At 41.6% G+C, this 19,851-nt stretch overlaps 1 protein-coding gene across 2 annotated transcripts in view; it reads left to right on the top strand.

Moving 5' to 3' along the window:
• Window positions 1-19,851, top strand: part of TSPAN32 (tetraspanin 32) — a 73,795-nt gene that overhangs the window by 34,370 nt on the left and 19,574 nt on the right. The window contains exons 6-9 of one of the 2 annotated variants that reach the window (XM_084631139.1): window positions 9,104-9,205; window positions 10,626-10,718; window positions 13,538-13,621; window positions 17,062-19,777. In XM_084631139.1, the coding sequence (XP_084487265.1) occupies window positions 9,104-9,205; window positions 10,626-10,718; window positions 13,538-13,621; window positions 17,062-17,157 (375 nt within the window). In that variant the 3' untranslated portion in view covers window positions 17,158-19,777. Of the gene's footprint in view, window positions 1-9,103; window positions 9,206-10,625; window positions 10,719-13,537; window positions 13,622-17,061; window positions 19,778-19,851 lie in introns of those variants that run through there. The other variant, XM_084631140.1, reaches the window with a different exon arrangement.

The raw sequence follows: 19,851 nt of genomic DNA on the forward strand, positions 1-19,851 counted from the left end.
TCAGCCTGCCATTCACTCCCCAACTCCCTCTGCCTACTGCATCCTCCTTTGTAGCTCGGGGGACCACTCAGCTTTTCTAAAGGGCAGAATCCAATTAAAGGCATCTCATAATAGATCAGCAGCTGATTACTTTGTTATTGAGCAGGGTGGCATATTTAAGACTGAAGCTTTAGGACAGCAAAATCCTGGCGTTTCAAATGTCAGAGCAAAGGCAAAATTAACGATTATATATAAAGTTTGCAAATAATTTCCTAAATTTGGGGCTTTTGATCAAAAATGTTCTAACTGGAAAAGAGCAAAGCCATTGGTTCCTTCTTCAGTTCATACTGGATTGAAATTAGCCTTGTTTTAGCCAAAACTTAAAGTGTAAAGATCAAATTTTCAAAGGAAGATGCAACAACAGGTGTATCAAAAATGTAAAACTGAGATTTGTATGCACAAAATAATGCTCCTTGCAGGTATACATGCTGGGACTGAAGCAGCTTTGAATTATCTGTGAACTCTCTTATAATTCCCATTTAAAGGCTCAGATCAGGAAAACAGTCCCATTCAGGACAGCACTTAAGCATATTCTCAAAGTTAAGCATGTTCCCTTATATTCATCAAGACGTGGGTTTTACATTTAGCTCTGAATGTAGCAAGGTTTTGGGTTTGCTCTGATTCCTTCTGGCAGGGGAATTTATAGTCTTGGTCCAGCTACTATGAAGGTTGAATCTCCCCTGTCAGAGTGTAGAATACTGTACTATATTTTTGAGAAGCATAGTGCCTTTCTCTGCTGCATTCCTGGGCATCGTCCATATCTTCTGTCACTAGACTGGATTTTTGCATTCAAATACTTGGGCATTACCTCTTTCTCAACTATTTCAAATGTGGGCTGAATGTTTTTTAGAGAATTTCATTGACATTTTTGAGAAACTTCAGAATTTTATTTTTGCAAAAATGTTGCTGGGTTTTCTTTCAACCAGCTCTATAACTGGTGAAATTTTTGTAAATTTTTTGTTTCAAGATTTCAATGAATATTTTCAAGTTTAAAAAAATGTTGATTAAATATTCAAAAAAGGTGTGTATTAATTTATTTTTATTTAGCAGTTTTTGAAGAGCTCAAGCTGCGTCTGAAGCTTGTGGCTGAAGAACATTCTTCCGCTACTCAATCTTCAAATGTTTTTCCTTCTGCTTCAACTTTATTTTTGGCTTCCACAGAAACCACTGGGACTTTGGGTAGGGTTCTGGGATCTTCCTGCATGGTGAGCATTGCAAGATTGGGCCTGAAATATAATGCACCTTTCATCTCCCTGCTGCCTAGTACTGTATATTATAGCCACACCCATGGTTATGTCACTGCCATCTAGTAGACATAAGAGGTGGGGAGGGGATATGTTCAATAATGGTTAAAAATCGTGTGCTATGCAAAGTCTCTGTTCCCTCAGTGGAAGGCAAGAGGAGTATGTGAGAGTAGAAGCCATATGTGATTTCCTAGATGTTTAATTCCAAGTAGTGTTCTTAGACAGCGCCATTCAGAAAATGGAGCTGTATGTCTCAGCTGGAAAGTGATGCGGGTAACTATACCATGGAGGTTGGTGTCTGCTTAAGCACTTAGGACAGCTAGGTTGTTCCAGTTGTATCAACTGGGGGAGCAGTGTGCATTTTTTTGGAAGGAGGGGATGTGGGGAAACATACAACAGAAATGGCACGGACGGCAAAAAGGTGAACAGTTAAATTGGCTGCTGCTTATTTTCCTGCAGAAGTTTTAATAGTTTTGTGCAGGAACCTCTTGGAAAAAGCAATGTATAGTTACAAGAGAGAAAAGTAGGTATAAGAGAAGGTGAGCTGAGGGCCTTCTTTAATGGGATGCCTCTTTGACAGTCCCAAAACAATTGTTGCAGATTGAACACCATCTAGCCCGTTCCCCTTTGTGCTCCCATTAGTGGTGGCATGTGCCAAAAGGGTTTTTTTTTAAATTATTTAATGTTTCTCATTTGTTTTTGAACCATGCAATCAATGGAACCAGTGGATCCCCTCATCTTCCTATCAGCTGGCTCCATTGATTGCATGGCAACCTGGGGAAAACAACACTTGACTTCTGCAGCCTTTCACACGGGATGTGGTGCTGACCAGATTGCTACTGCTGCTGCTATTGACTGCTGTTGAGCAGAGCTAAAGCAAACTCTAAAACTCTAAAGCAAGAACCTATTCACACCAGTGGGAGAGGCGTGAACTCTTTAAAAGCAACCGGGAGCCTGATCTATGGCCCACTGAAGTCAGTAGGAGTCATTCCAGTGGCTTCAATGGGCTTTGAATCAGGCTTATAGATCAGTCCTTTTCCTCCTTCCTCAGCTGCGCTTTCCAATTCCTTGCTTCTGCTCCACCCACTCCTCTTATTGTCTACTTCCATCTTACTGTCTCTTATTCCTACCTTTCTCTCCCGCACCATTCTGCTTCCCGCTCCCTGCTTCTTGTCTCACTTCGCTTTGTGCTCCCCATTCCCTGCCTTCCCTGCTTTCTTCTCGCCCTCCCAGCCCCAGCTTTTGGAAGATCTTTTCTTGCCTGCTATACGTGAGAGCACAAGAGCCTGGGGAAAAAAAAGAACCATTCCTTAAATAGAGCACCCTTATTTCTTTTCCTACAGCCCTCCACTGACAGACTCCTAATGCCCTGTCCACTCCGGACAATAGGAGTTTTTCCACTGACTTGAATGGGAGCCGGATCAAGTCCTTCAACCAACATTTTCAATACTTCTAGCCTAATCTAGATGCCTGGATAGATATATAGATTAACAATGTGGTAATTCTCAAGACCCCATATATAAAGAATTCCTGTTGTGTTTCCATACAGTTGAAAATGAAGTACACTCGTGATACTATGTACAAAAGCCTAGGACTGAATAAATATAAAACCTTCCAAAGAGAAAGCTTCCTCTGCAGATTTTGTCTGGGGTCGATCAGTTAAGGCTGCCTGATCCCCAGGCTGCTTTAACTTACTGCAGCTGAGGACTGACATAGTGTAACTGCTCTACCAGACCCCTGGCCCTGCTGCTGGGCTCTCACATATCCTCTGGAGGGGTGGAGAAGCCAACTCTGTCCATGCCAGAGATAAGTCCCCTTCCACTGGGGTAATCCTTTGCTGGCTAGTTAAATGAGATTCTGGTCTGTTATCTGCTGTTCATAAACAAGGAAACTTGTGTTTAACTGTACTGCTGCTGTAATTTATAAACAAGTCTGCTCACAGAGGTGGAGCAGGGACTTTCCAATGAGCTTGAAGCTACGATTCTTGTGTGGGCCTCAGGTAGCCCCAGAGTTCTGGAAATCGCAAAAGGGGCTTTGTCTACTTCCTTCTTTTAAGCACTGTCAGAAACATTGGTGGTCTTTCAATCAGATGGCCTCGCTATTAATTAGGGCTCTGCTTGAATGATCAAGATCCATTATCCTAGATTCTCATCATGGCTTATCATGCATGACAATAGTAATTTCTGTCATTTCTGACTATGCAGGTTTATCAGCGTGAAAGATCAGTGCAGGACTACAGTGCTCCCATTGTTTACTTCTGTCTTCACTAACTCCTGCTTAAATTCCCTACCATCCTTCCCACCAGGTTCGGTTATGTTTTCAATCTACTGTAATTAGATCGTAAGCTCCACGGAGCAGGGAATTGGCTTTTTTAATGATTCCAGGATTCTAAAGTGTCATGAATACATATGGCTTTACACCTTAAAAAACAGAAAAGATAAAAGATTGAGTCAAATGAAACGGTAAAAATCATTCACTTACTCAGATTATGAAGGCATAGAGTTGTTATCCGTTTATGACTTGAAAATGCAGTAAAACTGATAAACGTGCAGGTTAAAAAACCTGTGCTAAAGACAACTATGAGCTTGGAATGAGCATATCTGTTGAGGCCACTATGAATGATCTCAGTTGTGGCATATCAAAGACCCCCCAAAAAAGTAACCACTTTGTAGCAGAATGCTTCCATAACTCTGCCTTGGCACAACTTTTCAGATGAAATAGAAATAAGTGCAAGATCATCTTTTTCAATAAAATGGTCATTCAATTGATAATAAAACGTCTTGTAACTGTCCTCAAATTCCAGGTTTGCTAACAGATTATTTAGCAAACAATCTTTGCTGAATGTGTTAGCTAAATTTAGGCTAGAACCATTCTTGGTGCTGTTCTAAACACATTACCTTTCCAATAAGCCTTCAGTTGACTTGCTTAGGTTGCCTAAATACTGATGTTCAGAGGCAGTTTCCCTTGACAGTCTTTGGCATGACAAGGTGGGTAAACCAAGAAGGTAGACAGTTTTGTCTAATGCATATATTCCAAATTTACCTAAAGATAAAATCCTCCTTTATAACTAACTTAACACTGGGAAGGTGCAATTTTTGACTTAGAGAAAGTAATAGATAAGGATGTGATTTAGTCTCTAGATGAGACAAAGAACTTAAACTCTAAAATTTCTAGGCAGAGTAAAAGCCCAGTTGTATTTAAACATATTGCTCACTGGGGCAGCCTGATCAGGCCTGAGGGACACAGGGATGGGAGGGAATCTTGGAGAGTGGCAAGTCTGAAAGTGCAGAAAGTTTCAAAAACATGTACCTCTTTGCAGTGAGAAATCTAGAAAGTGACCTGACCCCACTTATGCTGATGTGTGTGCTTTTTGAAGCCTTTAGAATAAGGGCTGATACAAATCCATCCCAGGGACCTCTTCTCCTAACTGATCAATCCATTTTGTGGTAGCTCGAGTCTGTGTCAAGGCGGTTAGCACATTTGTGTTTTTCTTAAAGCACATTACTAACAATATGAACATAACCACTCAAATAGGACATTAAAAGGCATCCTGTTTGCTGAACTGTGAGTGACTGCCTTGACTTCACAGCACCTGGAGTGGGAAACCGAAGGAGGCTAATCATTAAGTTTAAGGTAATGTAATGGACCAATTACTGCCCTTCATTGCAACTGTCCCACTACCACGAATCCAGGGATCAAGAGAGAACAGTGCAATGGAAATTAAGCAAACTAGTTCTCCAGCATCCATCGCTCCTTGCTTGAGAAAAATCCAGGGGTGAAATTCTGGCTCCATTTACATCAGTAAACTCTCATTGACATCAGTAGGTACAGAATTTCGGTGTGGTGTCTCAATCTCACATTTTCTTTGAGTCGCATTTTGTTTATTTTATTTTATTTTTGTTCTTACACTATATCTTCCTTAGAGGGGAAGTTTCACATCTAGGAGTTTGCATCCCATTTTGAGCTGGATAGGAACAGCAACGCAGGACTGATATTTTTCAAAGCTCAACTGCACAACCAATTGCAAACAAATTTTTCAGCTACAGGAGCAAGGTGTCAAGTGATTGATTTCTCCTTGTCCAGTAATGGTATAGTCTGTAACTAAACAGTCTCCTACTCTAACACAGCTCCTTTTTGTTGGGGTTTATATAGTGCCTCCGATACAAACCATGACATGGTGCTTTAGAGGAAGAATGAATCCGTTCTCTATGCAGCTATGACCATCATGTACCAGCCAACGTGGCAGCAGCTGTACAATGTGTTCAGCAACAAATAGCTGTGAACATCTGGACTGCTGCACTTATTCTATGCTAGAATTGTTTGCATGCAGCATGAGTGCATGACATTCTGAAAAGGACTCTAGGGGTAAAGTTCATCACCAGTACAGATGTGTATGAATGTCAATGTTACTTTTGAGCTGCCTGCATAATGCCACTCTTCTGGAAAATAACTATGGTCTGGTCACAGATTGTTCCATTGTCACCTGAGGTGCAGAGAGAGTTGGGGAGTTCTTTAATGATCCGTGCAATCTAAGCATCAGTTCATGCTTTCTCGTCTCACTGATGGTTCAGGATACACTGACTCATCACTAAGGTAAACAACTAGCAGCTTTAGAACCTGATCCAAAAATAATTTAAGAGTCTTTCCATTGACTTTAATGGGTTTTGGATGAGGCAATGATTGACTACATCCACCCAACTGGAAGCCTCAGAACTAACTAAACTTCCCAAAGTATCGTCTCCAAATATTTACTAGATCTTAATATTAACACTTCTGGATTTTTCAGAAGTTCCCGGGTCAGTAACATGGATAGGATCTTTCCAGAACAATTAAGCCAAGATTTTCAAAATATCGGAACCTAAAGTTGAGTTTCGGTGGGTGTTGAGTGCTTAAGTCATTAGGTCCTTTTGAAAATCCCACTCTTAGAAGTCTCACTTGTGGCTCCTTTTTTAAAAAAAATAATAATCTTGGCCTAAGTTATTAAGTACTTACCTACTAAACTATAAATAAATATTAAATAGCATGATTATTGTATATAATACAAATTACATATACAGCACCATAAACCTACACAAGACTATGCAAATCTAGTTAAATACATTTTCTGTCCCAAAAATATAATTTATAGAGATGTGCTTCAGAGGGCTAGTCAAAGTCCAGGTTTCAAAAATAAGAGGTCACCGTAGTCCCAGACCAGTTCTATATCTGTGTCTAACACTTGGTTTGGGAAAGTTCAGAAAAAGTTAACACGCTTCATGGCATGAGAAGCAATTGGCTTATATGGCTCTTCCTTCTCCTCTCATTCACGTCTTTGGCTTTTCCAGACGTGTAAGACATTAACAGAGCGAGTCAGGGAATGAATTGAAGTTTTTTTTCAGGATTTTTGTTTTAAAATGTCTGATTTTCAACAAAAATAGGACCCTTTTCATGAGGATTTGTTTTGTTGAAAGGCCACTAAATTTGGGGAATGTAGACAAAAAGTTTTGACTAGCTCTAGAAGTCAGTATTAGAGGGCAGGCCAGGTAAAGGACAGTCGATATAGCCACTAATTAGTGTCTCATGTCAGGCTGCCAGTGGGTGATCTCTTCCTTTACGCTCACTGTTTGAAATCTAGTCTTTCCAGAGTAGCATGTCTGGGACTAATATATAGTTTGCTTAGGAAGAGCAATTGGTTGCTGTTTAGACAAGAGACTCAAGTTAATGGTCTGTTGATGGAGAGGCCAGTCAATCCTTAGGACTGTGGTAGTACTGTAAAGTAGTAATACCAAAGTCACAAAATGACCAACCTCCCTCAACTTTTCTGTCTTTGACAGGCAGACACAATGTGTGTCCCATGGTGCAAGTGGCAATTTTTAATTTCCTGGGAGCAGCTTGTTTTACTGCATTTGGCAGTTTTGTAACTTCATCAGACCATTTACTAGTGCATTGCTAGGTCTCTCTCTAATCACACCTGTTATGTTAATTGATTATGTTGTGTGTAACAGCAAAGCCCCATCACCCCAAGGAGATTAGAGGTATTCTGTGGATTAGAACCAATGGATCAACCAACTGGACTACAAATTGCCAGCTATTCCCTCTGCAACTCTCTGAATTCTGTGGCAGTGCTCACATGAAATTCTCTCATTCTACCACTTCTCGCTTTCAAAGGTCTATGAAGCCATTGCTACAAAATTAACAATCTCCTTAAAAGGCCCTGTAACAACAAAAAGACGTCTCAAACTCCCTTTATATCTATTTCCTGTTTGATACTTATGGAGAAATATTGTGATACAGTACCAAAAGCCTGAAATCCATACCTGCTGTGAATTAGGGCCAAAATGAAGTCATCTTTGCTTCTCCTCCCTCCTCCTTAGTTATAAGCCCCTGGTAGAGACTTTGCAGTTGGGACAGCCATGGAAAGTGGAATAATGTTACAGTAATGGCTGGCTAACACTTTCAATTGATCCCTGTTTCATCTCTGAGCTGCAAAGAATAACACACATAGTCTTTTTCTAAGTAACTTTCTAAGCAGAACCCTTAAGAGTTGATGTAAAACCTTGCTGAGAGATGGGTTTGCTCCAGCTGCGCTTGTTCCCTCGCCTTCCCCTTGCTGTCTGTCTCACTGATTAATTTTCTGTTCTAAGTGCTAAGATTTGGTCTCAGACCCATTCAGATCAATATTGGAAGAAAAAGAGAAAATGAAAGAAATAAATAGAATTTTACCAGCTGCCTGCTAGAACCAAGGCCAATTGAGAATTTTTTTTTCTTTTGAAAGCTGAACAAAGATTGGTTGAGATTTCTGAAGCTATGAGATTTCATATTTTCAGTGAATAGTTAGGGCCTGATTCATCAGTGCATTACTCTGGTTTTACACCAATGAAAGTCCGTTGATTTAGAATAGAGTTACTTTTGTGTTATGCTGGTGTAACTATCTACCTAAGGTACTTATATGGCACCCATTATCTGAGTGTTTTAGTATCTCACCATCATTAATGTGTTTATCCTCACAACACACCTGTGAGTTGGAGAAGTGCTGTTATCCTCATGCTGCAGAAGGCAATTACAGGCTGTGAATTCCACTGGGTGGCAGGGTACCTAGGAGTTAGGCATTGCATTCTTGTGTGGATTTAGCCCTAAGTGACTTGTCCAAGGTCACACAAGAAGTCTGTGTCAGAGTAAAGAAGGGAAGTGCCTTAACCACTGGACCATCCTCCTTCTCTGGATTACATGGTAGTAAATTAGGCTGTTTTACGCAAACAAAACAGCTTAGAGCTGGTTAAAAATTGTGAACATTTTTCAAAATGTTTTGGGGAAATAATTTTGTCAAAAGACTTGTAGTAGAGCTAGTTAAATACTTTGAGTATAAAAATGTTGGTGTATAAAAACAAAAAGGCCTTTGTTCATATGGTTTAATGGTGTCACATAGAAGGGAATGTAGGAATTAAATATTCCTACAGTACCCATGTTCCATGTTAGTCAGGTAACTAAAATTAATTGTAGTAATGGAAACCAAACAGGTAATGTGCCATATATTATACTGAATATTTACCTCTTAGTACTAATCCCAGAAACAGCTGCAGTCTATTCCATGGAAGGTGTTCCAAAAATGTCCTCCCTAGAATTGTAGGAAAAATTCATTCCTGGTAAAACAAGAAATGCAGTTCAAATTCCTCTTGTCTATATTTGAGTTTCATTAATAGACCTGAGGTAGCCCTCTGTCTATCTGGCTTTATTTGCTAACCCACTTTGCCTAGGAGAGTTTCTGTGTTTGTACAGTGCCTAGCAAAATGGAGAGTGACTTGTCCAGGATGGGGGTCTGACCAGACATGTCTTTTTTGTAGGTAGAAGATGCCATGATGGATGTGTATGATTCTGTGTACGAGGAAGTGAGGAGGAACTTGTCCAGCTTCAGGAGGCAGGAACTAGCTACCATCCATGAAACAGTAAGTTACTTCCAGTCTTGGTATATCCAGGCTCAGGAGATCTTGCTCCAGGGTGTCTTTACATTGGCTTCAGTTAGCTTTGGATCAAGCCTATATTCTTCTATTGTCTGTACTTCCCAAACACCATAGTGGTTTTTTGTTCCTTAGGTCACAGAGCTCCTGCTCAGTTCTCCTGTGGCCATTTCTTTTCTTTTCTGAGCTTGGCACTGCCAGGTTTGGCTGGCTGAATTAGCAGCAGGATGAAAGGATTAGTAGGACTTGCATAGGACTATAGATAATGATATACTACAAATATTAAAAGACTTCCAATCATCGTACAGTGATTATGACATTTTCCCCCCCTTCACCTGCCACCCCCACCCAGTTCTCACTGAGGAGACCCAGGTTTCTGAGCATCACTTTCACCCAAATACCAAGAGGCGATCTCACCTCCCTGAGAGAGCATTTCACACCACACACCGTGTAGTCCCTTTGCCATTCCATGCCGGTTCCTTAATGGTGGCTGAAAGGTAGGAGCCCGCCTCCAACATTGTTGTTGCCATTCCAGAATCAATAGCCTAGGGGTGCTCCAGAATGTAAATATGATTGAAGGCACAACTTCAACAATATGGCCAGCTGAAGGTAAATTTCCCACTGTGGAAGCATCAGGGCAAACAATGTCTGGTTTTTTGTTTCGTTTTTATTTTTCAAAGTTTTAAGCTGCTAACGTGACAAAGCAAGCCACGCAGCTCTGAAGAATCCTTACCTAGCAGTGCAGCGTGTAGGTATAAAGGAGAGCTATCATCCCAATTCTGTGGTGCAGTAGGTAGATTAATGTGATTGCACAGAGCCTAGGGATTGCTTCGCTTAGTGTGTGCAAGATGAGATAACACAGTGGCAGAGACTGTTTCTTATGGAGAGAAACACAGGAGTCCTCTCTAGACAGCTGAGTAAAGGAAATGCCGTATCCTTGCACAGCCAGGTCTGTTTGGATAGTGATCTAATGTCATGCCGTGGGACTAGAGGGGAAGGTCAGTACTGCTTATTTGTTTCTGGACTCCTCCCTCTAGCTCTGTATTTTCTGTCCTGATTTCTCAGCAGAGGGAATGGCAGATTAATTTATGGCTCTGTGAATGGACAATTTAGGGCCTAATACAAAGCTGATGGTAGTCAATGTAAAGACTCCCACAGGTTTAATGGGGAATGGATCAGGCCTTAAGACGTTTTAACCTATGTTCTTAACTGCTAAAATGATATATTTATAATGCTACTTGCCCTCTGCAACCAGGGGATCATGAAATCCTGGCCCAGTGTAAGGAAGACAGAGAAAAATGTTCATCTCCCCCAGATGCAACTCATCCTGCAGCAGTCTGCCAGACAGAAGGTTGGTAAGGGAAGAGGAACCCAGGCAGTGACGTAGTTTTTGTTTCTTCTGTTTCAGTTTCTGTGCTGTGGAAAGCAGTCACCCTTTGGAGAAACAGGAGGCATTGAAAAGGAGACATGTCCATCAGAACCTATGGGCACAGCCAGAGCGGTAAGGGAATCATCCAGGAGCCATTTGTACTGTCAGATGTCAAGGATGACCCATTAGCTTTTCAGCTACTACTTAAACTAGCTCAACTGACCTAACTCGAGTGTGGGGGGAAAGCACCTTTTGTCTCAGTCTAGACAAGACCTAAATGACTACATGTGGTGCAGAGAAGCAGTGAATTTGGGTCTCACTCTTTACCTTGGTCAGCATTTTCAACCCCAATCCAGCCCTACAACTGCTGCGGCTCCCATGTTGTTTCCTTCCCTCTGGATAACTGGATTGACTGGCCTCTCCATCAACAGACCATTTACTTGAGTCTTTTGTCTAAACAGCAACCAATAGCCCTTTGGGCCAGTGCAGCAGCAGTATGATCATTATTCCCAAACTCTTTCCATGGAGATACTGGCAAGACCTTCTTCCGTCTCACCTGCGCTCCAGGCTCCCAGCTCAAAGCCAGTTCCCCCCTTGCTCTCACCAGCGACCTCCATTTCCATTGCACCATTGACTGTGTCTATTTGGAACTTTCTGAGCCATATTTTCACTTGCATTTTTGCCTACTATTGAAGGGAAACTCCAGGTGGGATGAATGAAATGATGATCTTTTGAGGGATAAAATGAGGAAGGATTACTGCCCACGTCCCTTGCCATCACGCCTACTTCTACTTACTGGCTGCCAAGAGACACCTCCTCACATGTATCCATTAGAAGAAGGGCATTGATTTTTTTTTATTAGAAATACAAACTGGCGTCTTTCTGACTGAAAACAGCAGCTAGGAGAAACTGCAGTAGATCGGTGGTTCCCTGAGCCACAGATACAATTCTATAGCTGTTCCTTTGCCCGGTTTGATGTTTGCCGCTCTAGAGAGCCTTGAAAATGCCGGATCTCTTCAATTTGTCATTTCTCAGATGCTTCTTTTCTTGTCCTCTGACTTTGCAGTGGACACATGATGTCATGCTTCTGTGTGATGTCAGATGCCCATCGGTCCAATCAGACATCTCTATTTGCAGTTAAATTATGAAGTTGGAGGTACTTTGCTTGCTGATAGCAACAAGCTGAGCATGCAGATTTTCATGTGTAAATTATACATACTGCCCTTTTCCAGGGTATTAGAAAATTACTAAGAATTCCCTGGGAAATACCCAGCTTCTAGGAACCCAGAAACCTGGGTTTTTTTCCATTCAAGGGCCTAAACCACTTTTCAGTAAGCTCTTCAGTTTTTTTGAGAAAGCAAATAAACAGAACCAATACCAGATGATCTCGGCTGCGAGACTGTAACTTGGATTTTTCCCAATAGATTTGCCTGGACTGTGTAATTTTGTTCTCTATTTGACCAGTTGTACTAATGAAAGTTGCCATCTTAATATGTGTATTTGTCCTAGGAGACAAAATGATTGTGTTGCTATGGTTCTGCAAAGACATGATGTATTAGTGCAATGTCAGGGAGTACTTGTGGCACCTTAGAGACTAACCAGTTTATTTGAGCATAAGCTCCCTTTTCTTTTTGCGAATACAGACTAACACGGCTGTTACTCTGAAACCTGTCAGAGTGCAATGTCCTAACGCAGACTGTATAAATTCAGAACTTCTAATTATCCTGCTTGTCAGTTTGCAGGACCTGGGACAATTTCATGATGATTCAGGGTATTATGGGATAGCAACCTTTCTGGTATGTCCGCCTTTTGAAAACTGAATTCTGAAGTGTAACTTTCAAAACAGACTGCAACTGGTAATAATAGGGCTACAGGAAAAGAAGTGAGGGGAAGAAATGTGTCTGCTGCCTGGTAGTGCAAGAGCAGGGTGCTTACGTGGCGATTTATGCTTTGAATTCCCTCCGGCTGATGGTAAAGGGAGATAAACTGCAGTGATGCATTCTGTAGAATGTATGGGAAGGGAGGAAGTGATCTTGTGTCATAGCAGCTGCGGCTCATTTTATCTTTGGGTTCAATTCTGCAAGGTTCTGAGTACTCTGGCCTGATCCAGCAAAGCATTTAAGCAAGTGCTTAACCTTAAGCATATGAATAGTCTGTCCCTCTGTCTGTCTGTCTCTCTCTCACACTCGCACACAGACTTCAGTAGGACTGTTCATATGCTTAAAATTAAGCTTGAGCTTAAGTGCTTTTGCTAGTTCCAGCCGGAGTGCTCAGCATCTTGCAGGATCGAGCCCTTTACTAGCATCGCATTGCAGACTTAAAGCACAGCATGTCAGAAGACCTGCGACAAACATTATTTTGCATTTCACATGCCTCCATTCCATCTTCCTTTTTTCTTCCCCTCTTTCCAAAATTCTCTCACTCACTCACACACACACACACACTCCCCAGAAATCTTGAAATATATTTTACCTGGCGCAGTTCCAAAAATATCACTGCAACGGCAGGTGTACTATAGGAACTGACTGTGGAGAGCACAGTAGGGCAACAGAACTAGGGAGACATAGACCCCATTCACTACCAAGCCAAGGCTCCATGTCTCAAAGTATAACACAATCTGCAGCAGAGCACTGGTGCCAGAATTCATGCCGCATACAGTGACAGGTAAAGTCAAGAAGGAGGATTTGCACTATAGCTGCAGCTCTCTGCTGGTTGAGGAGGAGGAAAGCAGGATAGAGCAAACCTAACTCTGATTCCTGTTGTTTAGACAGAGGCTGTCTCTATGATAGAGGGTCTGTAAGAGACAGGGCTTGGAAGCTGCTTCTGCTGTGAGGGATGATGATGATAAACCCTGTCAAGCAGAGAGAGATGGGGAAGCCTCTGCAGGGATAAAAGAGGTGAACTCCTCCAAGTTGTCACTGTGCTTTCACAGAATATCTCTGTCATTTCAGGATTGCCTCCAAGAGATCCAAGACTTCCTAAAAAAACATATGGACTTCGTCTCTGTGCTGCTGATCATCACAATCTGCTTCATGGTAGCTACCTTCCGTCCTTTGGTACCCTAATTTTCTGAACAAGCTGAGGCAGGGACAGTTCAGTGGCTTGAGAGGGCAGGTCACATTGAAAACCTTGCGTGCAGGAGACAGGTTTCTTGATCTGGCGGTGATAAGCCAGCAGCCTGGAGTTTAGTAACAAAGGAAATAACCTTGATGATGTGATTCACCACAGAGACTAGGGGAGGAGCTATCCAATAGGGCTGCCAGTCAGACTGAGGAATCACAGCCAGTTCTCTGCTGGAACAAGCTCGCTAAATTCCTGGCAGCCATAGGTTCTGTGTTGAGCTTGGGGAATAGGTCTGGAAATAGGCTTCCTCAGAATTTGAATCCCATTGTCTAGGGTGTTGAGTCTAAGCATTTTGTCCTGTGGCTGAGGATGTGCCATGGTCTAACCACCACATGATCTAACATTACTTTGTGGTGTTTAGAGCTGGTCAAAATATTGTCATCAAACACTTTGGGACCAAAAATATCTTTTCAACCAAAGGAAACATTGCCACAGAAAATGTTCATGTTGGTCAAAAATTTTCAGTGTTTTAAAGGAAAAACCAAAATTATTTTGGTAAAAGTTTGATCTCTTTGAAAACTTATATGAAAACCCATATACTTTTACCAAAAATGTCTTTTTTTTAATGGCAAATTTTTTGTTGTTTAAAAAAAGTATAAATTGAAAACTCATCATGGGAAGTATCTTTTAAAAAATTAAAATCTCCCAAAATCAAGTTTCCTACAAAAAAATAATCATTGGCAGTTGTAGCCAGCTGTGATGTTACTGTTAGATATGCAAGACAGCAGCTTCCTGCAGGAAGAAGTTGTGGAAGCTCGGCCTGTTATACACAGGACGTCAGCTGCCTCCCAGCTGAGGCACCGAGGCCAGGTATCAGGTGATAACTTGAAGATCATCTGGTATTAGGTGAGCCAGCAAGTAGCTCAGTTGAGCTGGAGAGCTGCAGGGAGTAGAAAGGCTGCTGCTGAGGACAGAACCCAGTTCATGAGACACTCTGGCAGATGGCCTGTGTAATCTTGTGGGGAACAGGCTAGGAAGAAGGAACCAGAGACTTGTCTTGACTCCCAGGCATTCTGTGAAGTGTAATCCTGTACGGAGTAGACTGGCCTCTGCAGAAGACCACAGGTCAGGAGAAAAGACGTGATTGGTGTGCTGAACAGTTATTTATTTTTGAATAACACTGAAGTCCTGTAGAAGAAGGGGCAGGAATCCTGTGGCTGGAGAGTGTTATTGGTGCATGAGCAGGTGAGATGGGAACCCACTGCCTTACAGATATGCAGACATGGTGCATCTGGCCAATGGTTGGAAAATGCTGCTAATAGAACAAGCCTGTTCTAGTGTCTAGTCACCACTTGGCAGACACAACATACATTAATTACTTTTACACAAAGGTCCCGCACTTGTAATAAGACATGCCAGAAGAGAATACTGACCTTCAGACCTGTTCCATGTACAGAATATTAATTTCCACCTGCTCTAATAACTCTCGAGTTGAACTTCAGTTATTGAAGCAAGATTTTTCTGACCAGGTCTGTACGTATAGTTGGTTTCAGACTTGTCACGATCACCCTTAAATCTACCGAGGCTCACAGTGCAATGCGGAGTTATTATAGCTAACTTGCTAGACATGAGTGGATGACTCTGACCTAAATACATGGTTGTAATACACTCCAGGGGTCGCCTGGACTGTGAATGCTGTATGAAAGCAGCAAGAGTCCACAAAGTGAATCACACCTGCCTGCCAACTCCTGCATTGAATATCAGTTTGTCTTTTAATAATGATGGAATAAATATTTGCCCTTTTTAAAGTTTACTGATTTGCCCAAGATGTTAGTCTTAGCTATTCTCCTCTGAATTGCTGTGTCAGAGGATGGAAGATCAGCAGCGGGTAGAATTCTGATACTATTGCGGGAAGATGGCACATGAAATCGTGGCACAGGAGCAGATGATGCCTGACCTGCTGAATTCTGATAGGCTGAGAAAACCCTTCTACTTCAGCCAATTAGAATACAAACATAACCATAAAATTGCAAATCATAAAGGTTAGTGTGCAACATTTCTGTTTTAAACTTTTATCGTTATGTTGGGAACAGCTGCTAAGCAATCTAACTTATAACAATTCCATGCAGGGTATTTCCTGATGCATAGAATTACATAGGAATATAGAATTCTAGCACTAATATTACAGTGGTTATGTTGATTCTCAATGTAGATTAGCTCCTCCCATGGAAGTATGCATGAGACATACCAGATGCATTATACAGTGTCACATCTTGGAATATTTGGGGTAGTGTTTTCACAGTTTGGGTATAGGAAAATCTCACTCCAACTCTACTGAAAGAAAGTTGTGGTTTTTATTTCATAGCTGTGAAATGGCAGCTATCAACTAAGACTGGTTTTGAAGAATATGGTGGGAGGAGCCTAGTCTATTTCTAAAACATTTTTACCATTATGATTGCAGGATGCAAAGAGAAGTGTACAGTGGCTGCCTTAGTTACTGCAGGTGTTGCTGTCTTCCAGCTACCAATGAGCTGTTCATAAATGTTCAAAATCAAACTATACATTCAAAGAGGCACTTTCATATTAAGGCAAACTTTTATAAGGAACATATTGTTACAGCCACCATTATTCCCACAGCAACCTGGCTTCTGATATGTTGCCCATGTAGGTTCTGATACAGCCTTCAATTATATGATCACACAGTTCTGGGCAACGTGATGTACCATGCAACAAATTAGTATACTACAGAACAAAGGAACTTCATTCCTTTGAATACGCAGAGGCACATATGTATGTGATGTATGTTGTATTACTCCAAACAGTACATACTGAGATTTTTTTCAATGAGAGACTATTGTAGTACAGACTGTTCACACACAGGAGCAGACTTAACTTGGTTGTGGGAATCTGAACCTTGCATTTCCTGACTTATTCTCACTTCTGATGTTACGGTATTGGAACTGAAATGAGAGCCCCATTGTGCTAGTTGCTGTATATTACACAGTCTCTGCCCGAAGTAACTTAGTCTAAGCAGACCAGACAGAGGATGGGAGAAAGGAAGTACCATTATCCCCATTTTACAGATGGAAAATTCAGGCACAGACAGATAGTGACTTGTCCCAGGGTCGCACAGGAAGTCTGTGGCAGAGCAGTAATTGAATCCAGATCTTCTGAGTCCCAGTCAAGTGCCTCAATCATGATATTGTTCTCTCCCTCTCTGTTGAAATTTCAACCTTAGTATTTCACAGTAAAGTAACTTCTTTGTGTATACAACAGCCTGATACAGTAGCTCATTGATACCTGTGAATTATTTTCAGTATTGATATGTGTGTATCAGTACCTTTGCACTCAGGTGAAGTAATATCCAACAATCAGTACTGATATTTAATTCTTTGCCTCTCTGATTCCTTAGGTTTATGGGATGATTTTAACTTCATTCCTTTGGTTCTCCATCTGCTTCAGCAACAATCTGGACCGGAAAGGCAAATATATTTTCAGAGAGACCTAGAAAACAGTCGCCCAGCTTCCCCACAAGAGCAAGGATTTCCAACCCTTGAATTGGGAAACCATCCAAAAGTTATCCACAGAGTTCCCTGAGAAGCTGTGGCTAGGTGACTGGAGTTGGGCCTTAGACCTTCATGTTTCCCTTTACTGCATTACCTGCTTCTTCTGCATTGCCAGCTGACTAGTGGGAATGATCATCGGGCAGCACAGGAGAGGAAGATGTGACATTTTCTGTAAAGACCGACAGAGAGTGTGACAGGCAGCTAGCTGGGGAATCAGAGCCATGTAGAGACACAGATAGGCATGTTTAGCATTCTTGTGAGATGTGGATGGTAGCAAGGAACCAGCCAGCCCCTCACCCAGAAAACCACCCATCCCAGCTAGCCAAAAACCAAACCCTGATCCAGTCACTTCTGCCACTGCCTGAAAACTGACAGTTTGAAACTCCGTCAGAGTGCCAAAACATATCCCAGCAACAAAGAAACTAAAATACCATCAAGAAGGAAAAGAAGTCCAGTTAATACCCCTCAGCCAGGAGAACGTCCTCTCAGCCATAGCCAAAACAAATGCACCATGCCAATCAATCCCTCCACAAATCTTGGCAAAACAGCCACTTACATTTAATCCCCCACACACGCACACACACACACAATCCCCACACCACCACCAAATAACCAATTGCCCCTGGGAGAAAGAAATGCATTAGAGGACACACAGGATAAGTAACTTAATTCAACTAATTATCCACCAAGTTTCCCACAGTCCATTCTGTTCCTGAACTACAAACTGGAGAACTAATGTAAATTTATAAATGTGTTTGCCAAAACAAAATTTAAAAAACAAATAAGAAATTACGGAAAGTAAAATAAAGATGGTAGCATTTAAAGGAACTTCAACATGGGATGTTACAATGTATCACAAGATAACCAATCAAATAAATAAATTCATGCAGAGTACTCTGAAAAACTGGGCACTAGTTTTCTCAAAGAGGGCACCCAAAATTAGTTTACATTTCTGACAATTTGGCTTTAATCTCTGAGACTCAGTTAACTCAAGGTCCTATCAGTCTTGTTACATGGACAAACTTTATCCTAAATCTACACTATTCTCACCATGTGACTACCACTGTGGAACTATGGATGCTTAAGTAAAGATCCTTATCAATCCACCAATATGCTTATGTGTCAATGGGATTATGGGACTGCCCATGGCAGTTCAACCAAATCTCTCTAGAGTTAGAATATAGAAATTTGAACAAGTTACGTATCAAAGTCAATTTGATTAAAAATTGCTTTGCCTTGGTGATATTCATAGCTAAACTCTTTCCATTATGCACATATTCAATATTATAATGCACTAAATCCCACATATATGTTTCATGGAATAATTTTAAAGCTATTTGTAATTTCTCTGGAAGCTCACAAATACTGTAAACCCTTTAACCAAATATTCAGCGGTGGCAAAAGTCTTGAGCTGAACTAGACAATTCAAAAGTCTTTTTCTCTTCTCTAAGAAGTTGTCAGTTTCTTGTGACTGCAAAAGATGGTCTAGGGCTTCTCCACATGACGACTTAGTGCACGGTAAACTGGGGTATAAATCTACAATGGCACTAGCCTGCTGCTCACCAACTGGGTGTGTGGACACAGCTGCCATGCACTCTTTTTGCTGCATGTGTCAAACAGCAGTAGTTCAAAGCACACTGCAGAACTTTTAATGGACGGTAGCAGGGTCCATAAAGCCGGTTACTACACAGCAGGCTTGTACCCTGTGGATTTACACCCCAGCTTGCCATGCATGAAGACCTGGTTGTAAAAGTTACATCAGGATAGCTATGTCAGTGAAAAAAACCTCACTCCTGATGGACATAGCTATGCCAACATACCCCCACCCCCGTGGACGCCACTAGTTGATGGAAGAGGTCTTCCATCAACATCACTAGCATTGGTTGGGGAGGAGGTGTTCCTACACCAGCAGAAAAACCCCTTCTGTCGCTGTAGGCTGGATTACATGACGAGGCTGTGGTGCTATAGTCTGCATAGTGTAGACATACCATCGGTCTCTGTGTGGACAAGCACCTAGGCTGATTGCTTTAACATGCTCTTAATCTTTCTGAGAGGCATCTTTGCTGTACCCAGGCATGATTTCCTGTTACAAATAATACTTTGCTCAGTGCAATAGGTTCTTCTAGCCTCGACATTCTCAGTTACTTGTTGACTTAGGGCCAGATTTTTAAAGATAGTTAGGAACCTAAAGATGCAGATAAGCACCTAGCGGGATTTTCAAAAGCACCTAGGTGCTAAATGCCCATTTATTTCCCATCTTTTGTTTCCCAAGACATCAGGTGTTAGCAGAGAGGGGGTGCTCTCAGTAGCCACCTGATGACAGTCCCGCTCTCATGCAATCTCATCCAGATGTTTCGGTTTCTGTGAGCAAATTGCTGAACAGAGCTGTTTTGTACAGTTTCTGATGAGCCATGGGGCCTGGCTCCTCTTCCAGGTAAAGTTGATGTGGGCTAATTAGAAAGCAAACCTCATTTCTGATAGGTTTCAGAGTAGCAGCCGTGTTAGTCTGTATTCGCAAAAAGAAAAGGAGGACTTGTGGCACCTTAGAGACTAACCAATTTATTTGAGCATAAGCTTTCGTGAGCTACAGCTGAATCAGATGAAGTGAGCTGTAGCTCACGAAAGCTTATGCTCAG

This window comes from Lepidochelys olivacea (genome assembly GCF_965140295.1).
Source record: "Lepidochelys olivacea isolate rLepOli2 genome assembly, chromosome: 6".
Lineage (NCBI taxonomy): Eukaryota > Metazoa > Chordata > Testudines > Cheloniidae > Lepidochelys > Lepidochelys olivacea.